The following is an 18,581-nucleotide window of genomic DNA, read 5'->3' on the forward strand; positions in this document are numbered from 1 at the left end:
TCAAAATGGGGGGCCTAAGATGAAGGCATTCTTAGATGATAAGAAAAAAGTGCCTGCTAAATATTTAAAAGAGCAGAATCTGGGGAGCTGAGATAACTCTCAGTCAGGAAAATAAAGGCAGAAAACTAGCAGTTATTCCTTAACCTAGTGTCAAGTATGCTTATGGAATTAACACTAGAGAGAATCTGATCTAATAGAGAGGATGCCATTGTACCCTTTTCTTTCTCAGGCTCTTAGATTCAATCAGTGATTATACAACTGCTACTTTTACTCCTACTAATAACAACAAGAACATTTTAAAGAAAGAAACCTCATCTTTAGAGAGATCACTGGCTAAAGGTCTCCATTTCAGTATGTGTATCTATGGGCTTGCCTCTGGGGGCAGTGAAAAGACCATTTATTGGAACCCTGGCTTCTCATAGTCACATGGAAAGCCATACAAAAACTACCGCTACCCATCACTATTGACTTCTAATTCAAAGATTTTATGATTTCACAGAACAAAAACTTATTCTATGATAGTTATTGCACCAAAAGACCAAATTATATAATGCTCTTTGCTCCTCTAAAGATAAGAGGCCAACACAAATAAAACTGATACCTAATGATATATTTGCATTGTGAAGTTCACAAACTAAAGCACAAAGTCTTATAGAGATAAGCTGGGTTTTTTTTTTTTCCTTTTAATGGAAGAGAGCCATATCATTCCCTTTGACTTTAGAACTTTGAGTACATTTCGAAAAACTGAAAGCTTCATTTGACTTCTCTCACTTTAAAAATAAACAGGGAAGTAAGTAAAGATAGTCTTTAACATGGAAATTTTTTTTTTATTTAGAACATGCAGTACCAATTAGGAATGTTGTTTCTTTTTAAATCCTCCCTAAAATACTTCATTATTGGGAATTCTTCCAACATCTAAAATCTTAAAGGATTCTGTAACCTGCGATTGCAAAATTGTGAGGGAGTTTCCCATATATACCACATCCTCTGACAAAATATAACTTCTACCAAATACAACTCCTTCATACCTAAGAAAGGTCATTTCCCACTGGTGAACTTCTGCTTAATCTAAAAATTTCTAATAAAAATTTATGCTGTTTGAAGTTAACTGAAACCTGGAATGATGAGTTTGTGTAGTGATCATGTTAGAGATCAGTTTTACTGACAGGTTAGTCTCTCACAAAGTATGAGTGTTTATTCTATAGAGTTCTAAACAGAAATCACTCCGGGTGGACATTAATAAGCAAGCCTGACTGAAACAGAGAAATATGGGTAATGAATTCAAAATTATATTGTTTTTAGAAATTTTGAGTTACTTTCCCTGACATTTTGAGTTAGTTGAGCTCCTGATATTTTATTTCCTGACTATTACAGCTTTAATTTATGTTTAAGCATAATGATTCCTCAGAGAAGTTACATGATTTAATTTTGGTATACATAGCACCTCTAGCCCTAATATAAACCTCTCTTGGTTAAGGATCCTCTTCAGAAGGAAGTTTTTAATCCTCTACTTTGAGCTATATCATTTCTTCAAAACCTGTTTCTGCCATCACAGTTTCAGATGATAGTGAACTCCCCACAAGTACCACCCTGAAGGCTTCAGAGAAATCTACAATGGAACAGTTAGTGGAAAAAGCTTGTTTCAGAGACTATCAGCGTTTAGGTTTGGGAACCATAAGTAGCAGCTCTTCGCGCTCAAAACCAGAGTACTTTCGAATCACTGCCTCCAACAGGATGTATTCACTTTGCCGGAGGTAAGTCTGTTGGTGGTGTCCAAGAAGAGACCTTTCCTTCCTTCCATTTGAATCTTGAATGGGCTATTTGCATCCATAGCACAGAGAGAAAGAGAGATGCTAGGAAACAGGAGCAAGGTGTCCAGGGGTATGTGTGTTTAAGGGACACTTTCTATGCAGCATATGTGCAAGCATCTCACTGACATTCTCAGAAGTACAGTTTTATCACTGAACAGTGCCTACATTAGATCAGAAAGTGAATGGTAAAAGTTTTTGTCTGCTTTATGAATTTCCCATATTTGTCTTTCTCTTCCCATTTGCCTCTCTTCTAACATGTCTGAGATAACTTGAGTAAGAATAGAATTTGCCCAGGCAGAGAGGAGAGATGAAAATCTGCTATAGGTCAGGGGTCTGCAAACTTTTTCTTTAAAGGGCCAAATAGTACATATTTTCAGTTTTGCAGGGTACTCAACTCTGCCACTGAAGCAGCCATAGACCGTACATAAATAAATGGGCAAGGCCAGTTTTGGCCCACAGGCTGTAATTTGCTAACCCAAGTATAGGTAGGGTTTCCTTATGCTGTCTAATTAGAATTTTTTCAGGAGATATTACTTAAAGAATGTAAATGAACACATTTTCTTTTTCCTGTTCTTTTGTCTATTGCTGTTTTATATATCTGTTTAGCCCTATTCCATGCTTTATATCTTTTAAAACTACATTTCTACCATCCACAAGTTTAATCATTTTCATTTCCAGGTAAATTCTATTCTTTGCATTTATAAATTCCTGGTTTGATTAAATACAATAATGCTGTGAAAGTACTTTGTAAGTTGTAAGCCTTGTACATATTTTAGAAAGTTGTCTTAATGTTACTATTAGTTTCAATCCTACTGTTCTCAAAGAACTATAGATATCTCATTTTAAATGACAATTTAAATGTACAAATACCAATGTTAAACTTGAGAAACAAATTGGGAATATAGTGTGAGATCTGAGACAAAATTTTTGCATTAAGTACTGAAAGGCTGTGATTTTGTTGAGTATGCAGTAATTTTCCTGATACTCTATCATTCTAACTATATTCTCTTTGTATATAAGTGTAAGCGAAGGTGTAAGGTGTGATGTCCCACTATTTGAGAAGCTTGCTATCAAAATCATACCTGACAGTGAGAAAACAGACATTATTTATCATTTCAATCTGTCAGAAACAAAATAAAATCTTAATAGAACACTTATTATAAAGAACTTACGGTGATATTAAATAACATAAATCCCTCAAGCTATTAGAAGGAAGGAAATAGAATAATAAAAAATAATCCAAAAGAATGCAAGAAAGGAGAGAAAAGGAAGTATGGAACAGATGGGACAAATAGAAAGCAAAGAGTAAGATGGTAAATTTAAATTCAAATATATCAGTAATTATGTTACTTATAAATTGATAAATGCTCCAATTAAAGGAAAAAGATAATCAGAATTTTTTAAGCTTTATGCTGCTTTTAAGGGCTTTATCTAATATACAAAGATTACAAAAAGGTTGAAAGTGAACAGAAAGAATACACCATGCAAAACTACCTTTAAAAAAACCTATTGTCACTATATAAATATTAAAGTAGATTCTTAAAGTAAAATTTTACTAACAATAAAAAAGCGTGGTTCATAATGACAAAAGTTTCATTTCATGCAGAATTTATTATGAACAAGTATAGTTTATTACAAGAATACAGAACTGGCTTGACAAGTGAAAATTAATCGTCATAGTTCACCACATTAAAAGAATTACGAAGTGTTTTAAGTTCATTGTATACAGAAAAGCATTTTATAAAGTATAATATATATTTATGATTTTTTACAAAAGAACCCTAAGCAAATTGGATATACAGGGGAAGCTCCTTAATCTCCTAAGTGTCTAAAAAATCCTACAGCAAAAATTACTTAATGGTAAACTATTGAAAACTTGTACTCTGAGATCAGGAAAAGAATGCCCACTATCACCACTTCCAGTCAATGTTGTACTAGAGGTCTTAGGAAGTACAAAAAGACTAGAAAAATAGATAATAAAAGTCAGAAAGATTGAAAAGAAAGAAATAAAACTGTATTATTCACAGATGATCTGATTATACACATAGAAAATCTGAAGGAATCAACAGATAAACTTGTTATATTAATAAGTGAATTTAATAAGGTCACTGGTACAAGGTCATTATACAAAAATTAGTCATATATGTGCCAAAAACAAATAATTAAAATATGAAATTTTAAATGATGTTATTTTGGTACTACTGATACTACTTAAAGTCGCAGTAAAAAACATTAAATACTTAGGAATAAATCTAATACAAGATGTGTAAGACCTCTACATGGAACAGTCAAAACAATATTAAGGATCATTAAAGATACAAATAAATAGATATTTAATGTTCTTGGACTAGAATATTCAATATTCTAAAACTGATTTCTCCAGACATTGATCTATAGATTCAATGCAGTCCCAATCAAAATCCCAGAAAAATGTTTACAGAAATTGAAAAGATGATTCTAAGAGCTACACTAAAATGCAAAAGGCTAGAAGTAGTCAGGATAGTCTTATAGAATAACACTGCAGGATATCAAGAATTTTTATAAAGGTACAGTAATTAAGGCAGTATGGGATGTACACAGGAATAGACAAACAGACCACTGGAGCAAAAGAGGGAATATAGAAATATCTCAACATATAAGACCACTGGGTTGGGCTTCCCTGGTGGTGCAGTGGTTGAGAGTCCGCCTGCCGATGCAGGGGACATGGGTTCGTGCCCCGGTCCGGGAAGATCCCACATGCCGCGGAGCGGCTGGGCCCGTGAGCCACGGCCGCTGAGCCTGCGCGTCCAGAGCCTGTGCTCCGCAACCGGAGAGGCCGCAGCAGTGAGAGGCCCGCATAACGCAAAAAAAAAAAAAAAACACTGGGTTTAAGATAAAGATAGCACTTACGAGCAGTGGATAAAATACGTTTTTTTCAATATATGGTACTGGATATCCATACAAGAAAAAAATTAATTTTGACCTCTACCTTACACTGCATAGACAAAAATCAATTCCCATTGATCTGTAGATCTACCCGTAAAAGGTTAAAATAATTAAAAGCTTCCAGAAGACAGGAGAATATCTTCATGACCTTGAAGTAGGGAAAGATTTAAGACAGGAAAAACACTATCCAGAAAGTAAAAAATTGATAAATTAAGAAGTCTTATATATCAGAAGACATCATTAAGAGAGTAAAAAGGCAATAACTAATGGCAGAGGGTATCGTCTTTTGTGAGGATATCCTGGTGGGCAATAAATATCTGAAAAGATGCTTGTATGGCTGTTAGCATAACTGATGCCACCTTGGGCCCTTACGGTTTCTCCTGTCTTTCGCTGACCCTACCAAGCACTGTACTATGCAGTGAATCACTTCTCTGTCATCAAGAGCTTTGTAGTTAATAGATATTGTTTAATGATCATTAGGACCGGGTAGCCTCTATGCTCTGTTAGTCCCCAAACAATGATGAAAACCTTCCCTTAAGTATTACCAGTACCCATGAGACTAGTTACCTATTCATATCTCTTAACTTGAGAATGCACATCCTGTTTCCAAGCACCTACCCCCATACCCTAGGTTAACTATAAAATTGTCCCAGTGGCCCCTCAGTGGCTTGGAGTGCAGTTGAGAATGTTTCCTGATCATTATTCACCCGATCTAGATCCCACCCTATGAGTTAGTTACCCTGTAATAAACTGATCCATTAATTATATGGAGCTGCCTGTCTGATTTTTTAGTCTCAAGACGCCTTCTCAGTTTGCTGGGTACTTTTGGTTCCCTCCATCCTCCAACAATGCTCAACCTATTAGTCTTCAGATAAATACAAATTAAAGTCCCAGTGAGACTGCTTTATACCTGCAAAAATGGCTAAAATTTAAAAGACCGGCAATACAAAATGCTAGTAAAAATGTTGAGCAAGTAGAATTCTTTATTGCTGGTGTGACTGTAAATTGGTTAAACAGCTTTAGAAAGCTGTCTGGCAGCATCTACTAAACTTCTAGACATGTACTGAACAGTGCACAATCTGTCATGTATCTGTTGGAAATTCTACTCCATCTAGGAACGCATATGTTCTCCCAAAAGACAACTGCAAGAATGTTCATGGCAACATGTTTCTTACATAGTCAAAAACTAGAAACTACTCAAAATCAACAATAGAAGGATAGATAAATAGTATAGGGCTTCCCTGGTGGCGCAGTGGTTGAGAGTCCGCCTGCCGATGCAGGGGACACGGGTTCGTGCCCCGGTCCGGGAGGATCCCACATGCCGCGGAGCGGCTGGGCCCCGTGAGCCATGGCCGCTGGGCCTGCGCGTCCAGAGCCTGTGCTCCGCAAAGGGAGAGGCCACAACAGTGAGAGGCCCGCGTACTGCAAAAAAAAAAAAAAAAAAAATAGTATAATCACATAGTGGGATACGATACAGCAATGAAAATGAACAGACTACAGTTATATGCAAAGGCATGGATGGGTCTCATAAACATGCTGTTGATCAAAAGAAGCCAGACACAAAAAAATAAATTCTATTCGTTCCTTTTTTGTTCAAAAAACAGGCAAAACTCATCCATGTTGTTAGCAGTCAAGGATAGTGATAATCTTTGAGGAGGAAGAGGGAGAAATAGTGATTGGGAGGTGACACAAGGGGATGCTGGTTATGGTCCATTTCTTGACCTAGGTGCTAGTGATATGGATTTCTAAAAAGAAATAGAGGGCCCTAAATAATGGAACTGCTTTTCAAGTCTTCATGAATGATTATGTCTACAGCTAGGTCTCTTTATCAGTTTGTGGTATTAGAAGAATACAGCCTGTAACTTCCTGAAGCATGGAAGTACTAGGTTTTCAGAATACTTCCAGGGTATCTCTGGTTAAGTATAAATGTCACTGATTTGTGCACAGAAAATGGTTAACATGTTAAATTTCATGTTAGGTATATTTTACCACAATAAAAAAGTCACAAAAAAAGACATGGGGCTTCCCTGGTGGCACAGTGGTTGAGAGTCCACCTGCCCATGCAGGGGACATGGGTTCGTGCCCCAGTCTGGGAAGATCCCACATGCCGCGGAACGGCTGGGCCCGTGAGCCATGGCCGCTGAGCCTGCGCGTCCGGAGCCTGTGCTCCACAATGGGAGAGGCCACGGCAGTGAGAGGCCCGCGTACCGCAAAAAAAAAAAAAAAAAAAAAAAAAAGACATGGATTAGAGGTTAGGAGGTTATTAATATGAAATCTCTTTGGTCTGATATTTCTAAATAAACTAAAGGAAAGAAATGCTCTGAAAGCTGCCTGTCTTCTAGTACTTAGTAATCTTTAAAAACAAGGTCTCTTGTCTGTTTTTCATTTTCCCAGCATCATATCCTGTAACTTTATGAGCTAATCTTTTTTTCTAATTATCAACATGTAGTATTAATAAAATATTTAAACGCACTGGACATTTGAACGAATTGTTTTCATACCAAAGATCATTTGGTTTTCATTTTTAATCCTTTCACCATCTCTGGCAGTCTAAATATTAGTGTACTCTATTCTCTGTTGTCATTTCAGCAATCCCGTGAGTTGACAGTTTGTTTCGTCATTCTCATAAAGTTGACACTAATACATTAATCTTGGGACTTCCCTGGTGGTGCAGTGGTTAAGAATCTGCCTGCCAGTGCAGGAGACATGGGTTCAATCCCTGGTCCGGGAAGATCCCACATGCCGCAGATCAACTAAGCCCATGAGCCACCACTACTGAAGCCTGTGCGTCTAGAGTCCATGCTCTGCAACAAGAGAAGCCACTGCAATAAGAAGCCCGCACACAGCAACGAAGACCCAACACAGCCATAAATTAATTAATTAATTAATTTTTAAAAATACATTAATCTTGCAATCTTTATTTCAAGTCATGTATAAGGCAAGGGAAATCATGTTTAACAGAAGCCTTTTTAATAATTCTATGTAACGTTTTCATTTTCTAAGCTTGTTCCTCAGCAAAAGGCTGCAGTATCACCGAAGGAAGCTTATTAAAAAATATATATATACAGATTAGTGGATGAGTTAGTTGTCTTCACCATCTAGGCCTTTTCTTCTCAACCCCTAAAGAACTGAGTTGAAACTTAGTTTCATGTTTGAAATATATGTCTTACCACTCCACCAATATGTTTGAGTCTTAGAAAATTACTATGATATTATGATATTCATGTTCTTATATTCTCTTTCTCTCCATTTCTTTTTTCTTCTCCTCTCCCCACCCCTCCTTGCCCACCCAAATTATTCTCTTTCTCCCTTCCATGTCCCTAAAGCTATCCTGGCCTTTTAGTTGTACCTCAAGCTGTACAGGACAGTAGTTTACCAAGAGTAGCCCGCTGCTATCGACACAATCGCCTGCCTGTTGTATGTTGGAAGAACTCAAGAAGCAGTACCCTACTTCTGCGATCTGGAGGATTCCATGGGAAGGGAGTAGTTGGCCTTTTTAAATCTCAGAACTCCCCTCAGGCAGGTAAGCAGCTCTTTTACAGCAGTATTCTGATCCTTCCACTTCAGATTATTTCAAAAAATGAAGGAAGTAAAACCTGGGAATGCCAGTTGTGCCCTTTCATCGAGCCTCTCACACATAGCCTTTTCCACTGTGCTATATACATGTACAGCTTAAGAACTAGACTTGACAATGGGGCTCCACCTTGAATTTGCCATCTTGCTTAATATGTCTGTTTATATTTGGATTTTAATAGAAATTAACATAATGAAGTCTTTGGTTCTAGGCTCTTTTCACTTCAGAAACCAGAGTATCCACAGATGGAAACAGATTACATATACTAATCATTTTCTTTTCTTTTGGGAAGCATTCAAATATATTTAACAGGTTCAGAAGCAAATAGGGATTCTGTCCCATGTGGTATAAGATATCCTATCTGATTCCTACAAGACACACACACACACACACACACACACACACACACACACACACACACACACACACACACACACACACACACACACACACACACACACACACACACACACACACACACACACACACACACACACACACACACACACACACACACACACACACACACACACACACACACACACACACACACACACACACACACACACACACACACACACACACACACACACACACACACACACACACACCCCTACCCCTCCCCGCCAAAATGCTGCTTTCGGAGCTCTCAAGCAGAGAGGTTTTCAGGAAGCCAGAGGCTGGCCAACGTAAGAAAAAAGATATACTAAGTGCACTGCCCCTTTTTCTGAGGATATTTTTGAGCACCATGTCTGAGGTCTGAAGTCAGTCAGGAGCTATATTGTGCTAACCTTTCTCATAACTTCTAGCTTAAAGTAGATGCTCAATAAAATTAAACAAGGACCGCTAAGATATCAGATCCAGTTTAGGGATGGCTGCTGCATTCTTTCCTCTTTGGAAATGAACTCACTCAAGTTCAGTGGTTCAGTAGGTAGAACCATGTGCTTTTTGATATCTCTTCTTTATTCTCATCTGTTCCTTCCTGAAAGTTAAAAGTTAGCCAGTACATCTTTGATCATTCAGTTGACCAAGGGCTGACACACACCACGCTATATTGTTGTTGTTGTTGTTGTTGTTGTTGTTGTTGTTGTTATTTCACCTGGCATTTTTGTGTAATTGAAGGCAGTTGGCTTTTAACTTTTTCTGCCCAGAGGAATCCTCCCAAGCCACATAATGGGTATAATAGAACACAGCATATGTAGGTTATATAAAGTGAGAGAATCATTTCAGCATTAATGAGCATATCACTAAGCATTAATGAGCATATCACTGAACTTTTAGTTAGAAAAATTGAAATTGTTTTATTCCCTTGGTTTCTAATTTTTCAATATAAATTTACTATATTTCACATTTTTGAGCTCACACATTTGCTCACGTTTTAATATCTTTGCAATTGGAATGCAACTTACAATTCATGTGATCAGAAATAATTGTGTCATGGTTTAAATGGCAGAGTTTTTAATTCTTAGTACATAAAATTGTGGTGCATCTTATAACTGATGACATTTTAGAGTTTATAAAATACGTTGGCACTTAAAGCTGATAAAATACAATAATATAGTAATGCTAATTGTTTATTTCCTATTCACCTTGTAAGAAACTTTGTTAATATCTATTGTCCTTCCAGTGAATCCCTCCCGATGCCACTTTAAAGTGCCTGGGCCAATTCCAGTGATTCTGTTTCACTCCACACAAGCCAGGCTCAGACTCCCTCCAACCCAGACTTGCTCTGACAGTTGTCTCCATCTGTGCAAACGTTTTCATCCTCTTTCAGAAGGACCAGGGAATTGAGCAGCAGCTGCTCTTGTCTTCTCATCTTCCTTCTCTCTTCCCACAACAACCCTCTACAAGTTCATATCCCCTAGGCCTATGTGACAGAATTGGAATAAAACTGCTGGTACTGGGCTATTCTCACCTCTGCCCATTCTGGGATGCTGAGGGAAACTGCTCCATCCTCTGCTCCCAAGCAGTGGCATGGACAGAGTGGTTGGGGGAGATCATCAAGGACGTGTTGTCTTTTATGAATCTTTATTCTGAGTTGATTGGTGGATGAGAAACTGCACCCGTGCTTGGGAGGACCGGCTGTATGCTGGTTTTCCAGACCTGGGCTCTTTCTGGAAGGATGATGAGGCAATCAAGAAGTAGGTGTGGTGAAACCAATATCATAGGAGGATTAGCCATTTAATAGTTTGGAGCTTTAAGTGGGGCTGGTTTCTATATTTGGGTACGGTAACTTGAAGACCATATATAGAAAGAATAAGCATATGTATATAGAGAGACCCTGTTTTATTAACATAGATACAGTTTGTTTTATTCAATATCTTTTCCTTTTATAGCTCCTACCTCCTCTTTAGAATCTTCCAGTAGCATAGAACAAGAAAAGTACTTGCAAGCGTTACTGAGTGCAGTTTCTGTCCATCAGAAACTCAGTGGCAATAACACCCTTACTGTCAGGCCAGCACTTGCTCTGTCTCCAGGTAAGATTTAATACTATTTTTCTTCTTGACAACTAGGAAAGGTCATATTCATTCCTAGGGTTAGTCTCTTTAGTTATTTGCATTGTTCCTTCAACATGACCCCTTAATGTTTTACCTTGTGGGGCTATAACTTTATTTTATTTAGAAATCAGGGTACCACTATTAATTTCTAGTAAATAGTAACCAAATTTAGAGATTTAATTATGTCCTTTTTAAAAGAGTAATAGGAGAGGTGGTGGGAAACATAAAGTCATGTGGTTTTTTTTTTTTCCTGGAATCTGTTTTACATAGACTTTAAAATATTACAGAGTTGAATGTGTAAGTTGAACATCTGTTTATTAAATGTATATTTATTAAAATCATCATGTATAACTTTGAAATTCCTGAAATTTCTGCAGCCTTTTATGATTTGCAGTACAGTTTGTTTTCACTAGATTTGGATGAAGCCATTAAGACTTGTACTAATATTCTGTTTCAGTTATCATGTGATGGAACCCCAAAGGGTTCATGTAGAGGTAACCCTAATGTGTTAGACACAGGAGCATGTGACTTGAGAAGTTGGTCTCCTTGGCTTAATCAGCTATTTGAATAGCTCAACATAAGCAGAAAGTGGCTTTTCTTGTAAAGTAACACCATGCATGCCTTGTTTCATTTATCATTAAATTCTCTGATTGCACTTGCCAAACCTAACTCTCTATAATCTTGCAGATGTGTGTATCTCTAAGGAAATAGTAACAGTGCCTTGTTATCTCTATTATAGCTTTGGGTACTTAAAAAGTACAATGTTTGGCAGCAATTAGACATGCTACACATGAAGATAACTTTTTGTCATTTGAGTAATGTTAACCCGAACGACATGGTTTTTGTTCTTCTTTTTGGCTGACTTTAGGGACTGAAAGGAGGACGTCAAGAATGTCCACTGTGCTTAAGCAGGTAGTGCCAGGACATTTGGATGTAAACCCATCCAATAGCTTTGCTCGAGGAGGTTAGTAAGATTGATTTTGTAACTGAGCACTGATACAGCCTTAAAAGCAGAAAACTTTTTTCTAGATAGTTATACTTCAAATCAACTAATTATGGTTAAATTTGTTTTTAATTACCCTTTTCTAAACAAATGATCAAATTTATTACTAGCATGGTGACAGATGAGTTTAGCCTCATGGGACAGAGGTATAATAATTGCTGAAATCTTAACATACTGATGAGTTTGGAAGCACTGGGACGGGAGGGGAACATATCTAAATGGTGACTCAGCTCTGGCAGCATTCCATGATGCTTCAAGTTTGCAGTGTAGAAAGACTGAGCACAGAAGCATAAACACTTAGGGAGACATGATCCCAGACTCAAAGGCTGTGCCTCCAATGCCTGTTATTTTTACTCCTGTTCTCTGAAGTGCTAGTTTGAGGAGTAAGAGACAGTGGTTCAGAATCAACATAAAGACTCTATTTTACAAAATTCACTTTTTTTCCTTTTGAAAACCAAGATTACTATGCACATCTCCTGGCAGCCATATTGATTCTTTAGGTAACTTTTTTTCCTACCTCATCAGAACTTTCTATGATGGCAGAATTTCCTAAGAGCTTTCACCCTTCTTTAGGTATCTTCCTAATCAGGCCTTAAGGTCATTGTATTAATTTGCTAGGGCTACTGTAACAAAGTGCCACAAACTGCGTGGCTTAAACAACCATTTGTCTCACAGTTCTGGAGGCTAGAAGTCCAAAACGAAGGTGTTGTCAGGGTTGACTCCCTCGGGGGGCCGTGAGGAATAATCTGTTCCATGCCTTTCCCCTAGCTTCTGGTGGTTTGCTGGCAATTTTTGGCATTCCTTAGCTTGTAGAAGCATCAGCCATATCTCTGCCTTCATCTTTACATGACATCTTCCCTGTGCATCTGTCTCCACATTTCCCCTTTTATAAGGACACCAATCATGCTGAATTAGGGGTCCACCCCACTCCAGTGTGACCTCATCTTAACTAACTACGTCTGCAGTGACCCTATCTCCAAATAAGGTCACATTTTCTGAGGTACTGGGGGTTAGGACTACATCATAAGAAATTTAACAGGGGGTAGGGACACAGTTAAACCCATAACAGTCATATGTAACTTTTTCCGGAACTTTTAAAATACTATTGTTTTAAAGTTTAAGATACAAACTTCATTCTTTTCATCATTTCTTTCTTTGTGAATTTGAACTAAAAGATAGTACAGTGACTTTCTCCTAAGGTTTCTGGTATTTTTGTTGCCAAGAACTCCTGTCACAATGTGGTCCGAAGTTGCAGTTCTCCTTATTGCTTTATTTGCCATCTGAAAGCTTATATTAGCAGGCACGTCAGAAACTTTTCCCTTTAACTTTTAGTAGGATGCAACTTCTGGCATGTCTGGTTAGTTGAAGCCTTCCCATCCCCACCCTGCTCTTGAGTTTTGCCTTTGTAAACTTCATCAACAACATGTTATCTATTCCTCCATTGGGCCAGGTGACCTGTAATATACATTTTAGGTACAAAACTGTCTCTCCTTCTGTGTTGGTACCTAAGGCACAAGGATATTCACCAATCTGTTTCAACTACATTATCTTTGCTTTTTTTTTTTTTTTTTTTTTTTTGCGATATGCGGGCCTCTCACCGTTGTGGTCTCTCCCGCGGAGCACAGGCTCCGGACGCGCAGGCTCAGCGGCCATGGCTCACAGGCCCAGCCGCTCCGCGGCATGTGGGATCCTCCCGGACTGGGGCACGAACCCGTGTCCCGTGCATCGGCAGGCAGACTCTCAACCACTGCGCCACCAGGGAAGCCCTCTTTGCTTTTTTTATATTGGCCTCAGACTCATGGCTTTTTTATACAAGGGAATCCCCACTAGTGGTTACATTCTAGTCATGAGTCCATTCTTTGCTATTTTCAAAGGTACCTGGAAGGCTGTATTTACATTTTAGGATTGAAATCTCCTATTTAATCTGTTTATGACCCTTTCTATGCATAATGAGGCCATAATTATTATTTCTGACCCCCTTCCCAAATATTTTCTTCTGAAAATTCCTGTAAACTTAGTTTCCTTATGACAGTTTTTGCTCCTAACCAGGTCCCCTTCATTCTGGTATCTTAAGCTAGGATCCAGAAATGCAAATCTTATTATTTTACTCCATCTCTTAATTCTTCATTCCCAAGGCCTCCAAATCTCCCAAGGTCCCAGTGATTAACTGTAAGATGAGATACAGCTGTTTCCTGGCACCTTCAACTTCTTCTGTGATCCCTGGAGCTGCTTTCCTTTGTCTCTTCTGATAGCATCATCCCTCTCACATGGAGCAGCAGGAATGGACTGGGGCAAGCAAGTTTGGGAAATCTCAGAAGATTCCCTATTAACATGAACATGGCAGGTAGACACACACTCAGATTGGCCAGGGCAAGACTATATGTAGACACTTGCATGCCCTGTCATTAGTTCATTTCCTTGTTCCCACCCTCGAGTACAGAGTCTCTTCATTCTTCCAGAGAGCTAGGTACCACTTCTCCAGCAGTTCCTCATTTACCCTGTGTGGGAAGAGCCTCCTATCTCGAAATCTCCCTCCTAACCTTCTCCTTTTTCCTCGTCTGTGTATTTTCACTGTTTTTCCATTCCTTTCATTGTCATAGGATCTTAGTTACAGGTTTCCTTCTTATGTTATTTCCACTGTGTGCCTTTCCCACTCTAATGAGCCAGGGTTTAGACTGACCTTCACCTTCTCCTTCACCCTTTTTCAGTGAGGGTGGTCACTTAGCGTTCAGCATGCACATTGAAGAGTTCCTAAGCCAGGGGAAGCAACCTTTTTGATGCAAAAACCAGTTAAGAAAAAATGAAGATGTGAGTAGATCACATTGCTTTTCATTGAAAATTACAATAGCTTTTATGCCCCATGGGGAAAATGCAAGTATTTGCAACTTGGATAAATTATCTTGTTGTATAGAAAAATGCCATGAGAAAATCTGCCTCTTAAATATAAAAATGAAATACCTGGGTATATTTGAGAAGTAGCCACATGGAGGCAGCTTTTAAATTTTTCATCCTTTACATTTTCATAGCCCTTTCAGTTCCTCTACAGTGTTATTTTATCCTTGAAATAACCTCCAGGACAGGTACTTTAGGAGGCTTTGAGAGATGACGTGACTTAGCCAAGATCACTTAGCAGACAAGAGCATAACTGGGACTAGGATTAGTTCAGTCCATTTCAGTGCAGCATTCACTGAATATAGCTTATACCTCATGCACTGTGCTAGGCATAAGGTCACATCCATAAATTCAATACCCTGTCGTCACATCCAACCCAAGCATCTCTTTCCCTTCTCTCCTTTGTTTGTTCTGAACAGAGTAAAGGGAACAATACCATTGCTTAGGAAACGCTCATGCTCTGAACAACACTGCATTCCCATGGGTGGGATGAACTGTATCACTTCTTCCCTGAAACAGTCCCCTTAGCCAGACCCTGCTGGACAGATCCAGGGTCACATGGTTGCTTAGGTGACAAGACACTAAGAGTTTGGTTCAGTTACATTCAAATTCAAGCTGCAGTCCTACCACTTAGTGTATGATATTAAGCAATTCAGGAAACTTCGTAATTTTCAGTGTCCTCATCTGTAAAATGGAGATAATAAATAGTATTCTAGCTTTAGAATAGTTATGGGGAATGAATGAAATAATATATGTAAAGCACTTAACTTAGTAAGTGGCTCGTTATTAATAGGAGCTCAATAAATGTTAGTTCCATTATTATTGTTGAGGTTGTTGTCATTATTGTTGCGTAATACTCCACTGAAATGGGAGGAAAGTCTACATTTGTATGTAAATTACCTTAAGGTTGCTTCTCACTGGCCAAAGGCAAGCAGATAAAGGAGAATGTGTCTTAGGCCTAGACCAGTAACTTTCAAACTTTTTTGATCATGGCTCACAGTAAGAAATACATTTTATATCTATATGTATACATATACATTTTATATCACAAAGGTAGTACTAAGTCACAATGCAAAATGTATATAGACTATAACAAAAGTTTCATGAAACAATATTCATCTATACCACATGCAGTGCTCATAGTATTTTCCACTCTAATCTGTTTCACTTCTTCAAAAATACTGGTTTGACCTTCTAAAATGATTTCACAAACCACTAAGGAGGACCCTGCAGTTTGGAAAAACACCACTCCAGGTCGGTGTTACATGCTCAGGACAAGTATTTGACACCTAGGAATCACTCAGGAAGCTAAGCAGACCTCACCACCAATGCAGTAGTGTAATGCCTTTGGTTAATGTGACTGCCAGATGCAATTACAGCTCTCCAAGCCCTGTGCTGACCCCATATCAGTATAGCCTGTTTTCTCATTGCTGATTTTCTGCTAGGTGATAAACACTTGGCAGTTTTTCATTAATGAGGCTCTGTTTGAGAAAGTGCTTAATTTTTTTTTAATTAATACCCTTTTCATTCTTTCAGGGCAAATAATTGAGTTGAAGGTATAGTAGAGAACTGCAACAGCTCATATGTATCAATTTTCAAAAAGAAAATAATCAACAAATGTTTGCAGTACCTAGATATCAGGCTCTCAGTATGGATATAAGAGTAAATGTTATTAGGTCCCTGCCTTTTGGAGTACACAATCAAGTAGAATAAAATGTGCAAATAATCACAGTGCAATGGAATCAGAGTTCAAATAGAGCTGTCTACAACTCTAGGAGGACAGTCAAGAATGCTTTTCAGAGGAGTTTACATTGTTCCTGGATCTTAATAAGAAGTTTGTCAGGTAAAGAAATGGGAGAGGTCATTCTAGGCCAAGGGACTAGCATAAGAAAATGATATATTTAGGGAACAGTATCTCAGAATTAGGAACCAACCACTCAGGCTTCACTGTAAGCATTTAATGATCCATATTCCAATAGGAAAGCTTAAAACCTTGGCAGAAAGGAGAGTAGTTGGCTTGCACACAGGAGTCCCTGTGCCTGTTTCATGCTGTTCCAGGTCTTTGTTCTGTCTTGCAGTAGCATTCTCTGTGTATAATCAGCCAGTGCCTCTGCAACCCTTAGCTTTCTGACTCCCTTTGGCCACTAAAGCCATCAAGGCCCTTCATTTCCTACTTCCAAAGGAGTGAGGCAGAAATGAAAAATCACTTACGATGATTTTTCTTTTATCAAATTATGTCACATTTTATGCAGTTTTGAAATGGATAGCTTAATAATCCTGCCATTAATGTTTTTAATCCTGAATAAGTACAGAATCATTTTCCTGAAGTGATTTGAGCAGTTCCTTTACTCAGGAAAGAATATAACTGTAACTCACTGCTCACCATTTTTGTTATTACCAGGTAAAGTTTGCGATAAGTCATGAAGCACTTTCTTTCTGTTGGAAAAAAACAATATTACTCAAATTACAAAAGTATTATCTTTGATACTGCCTATCATTTTGGTGCAAATAGGGATTTTAGGAGAAGTCATTATGTCAACCATCACAAGCTGTATTTTTAGTGGCATTGGGTATTGTCACAGGGTCATAAATTTTTGCTGCTTGTAACTATCTATCTGCTTATGGAAAATAAATGGAATTTCCAAATGAAAAGAGGAAAAAAAGAAGATAGTGTGGCAATGCTTAATGCTCTACTGCAAAAACATGCCCTTTGTTATTCCAAATGGTTGTTAGAGGTTCATTCCTGATATGATGACCTTGCTCAAAGAACAAACATGTTGTACAACACATCGTATCTGCCAATCAGTCAGCCTCCTTAAATACTAGGGCCAGTGTACTCCTAACATTCACCCCTCCCCAAATTCCTTAATTTTATTATAAAAATTTGTTTCTCACCAAATGACAACCTCCAAAAGCTTATTCCATTTGGTATAATTTTTTAGTGGCACTCTTTGCTGTGCTGTCCATTTCACTGTGCTTATAATATTTATAAACAAGTGCTGAAATTTCCTTTAACAGGCACTCAGTTCATCTTTTTGTGTGACTGTGCAGCTTTTTATTTGTTAATCAAATCTTCTGTTTTTAATATATTTACATTTTTCCCCTATCATTAACTTAATGTTTAAAATTAACCTGTTCTTACTCCATTTGCTCTGATGTTTGCTGCTATATACATTTCATTCCTTCTTCCTTCTTTAATCTCACCTACCAGTGCATGGGTACAGAGATAAATGTTTTACTCAGTCAAATACCAAATCTTCAGCTAAGGGAAGAGTCCATTATCAAGGTACTGTATTATCTGTCCTGATGTGTCACTCTTTTTAACCATCTTCATATGAAAGCATATGTGTTACAAGTGACTTTTTTCACATTTGTTTGTCAAATTATCTTTATTCTCATCCACATTCTGAATTTCCTCTGTGATTCCATTTACCAAAAAATTAACACTTGCTGTAACATCTAAGAAAATTCATAGGTTATAATAGAAAGTTTCATCCATGTTAAGCAGAAATTTACAATACCTTTTCTTGAGAACTGGTCTCCTGACCCTATAGATGCTTATAAAGAGAAGCAGATGTGACATTATCATGGTGACTTGTAGTCACCTAGAAACATGGCTTGATTTAACATTTGGCAAAGATTAAAGCTTCTCAAAGAGCCTTTCCAAATCTAGAAAATGCAGTTTAGGGAAGCAGTGGCAGTGTTATGTACCACTGTGACTCCATCACCAGCCTGAACACTACAGTCTGTGGGCATTTGTAAGGAGCTCTGTCAAATTTGGGACTTATTATATGCCTTTGTGTTTAGATATTTAATATTTGATAGTCTCACTTGCATATTAGAAATCCTTGATTTTTCTAATTAATATAATTAAGGTC

General features: G+C 37.9%; 1 protein-coding gene across 3 annotated transcripts in view; it reads left to right on the forward strand.

Annotated features, from left to right (window-relative positions):
• Positions 1-18,581, forward strand: part of SBF2 (SET binding factor 2) — a 469,332-nt gene that overhangs the window by 409,835 nt on the left and 40,916 nt on the right. For all 3 annotated transcript variants that reach the window (XM_081239230.1, XM_081239229.1, XM_081239231.1), the window contains 3 exons: positions 1,556-1,754; positions 8,063-8,259; positions 10,647-10,787. In XM_081239230.1, the coding sequence (XP_081095356.1) occupies positions 1,556-1,754; positions 8,063-8,259; positions 10,647-10,787 (537 nt within the window). The remainder of the gene's footprint in view (positions 1-1,555; positions 1,755-8,062; positions 8,260-10,646; positions 10,788-18,581) is intronic.

The sequence above is a fragment of the Mesoplodon bidens genome (assembly GCF_964165515.1).
Source record: "Mesoplodon bidens genome assembly, chromosome: 7".
Taxonomy (NCBI): Eukaryota; Metazoa; Chordata; class Mammalia; order Artiodactyla; family Ziphiidae; genus Mesoplodon; species Mesoplodon bidens.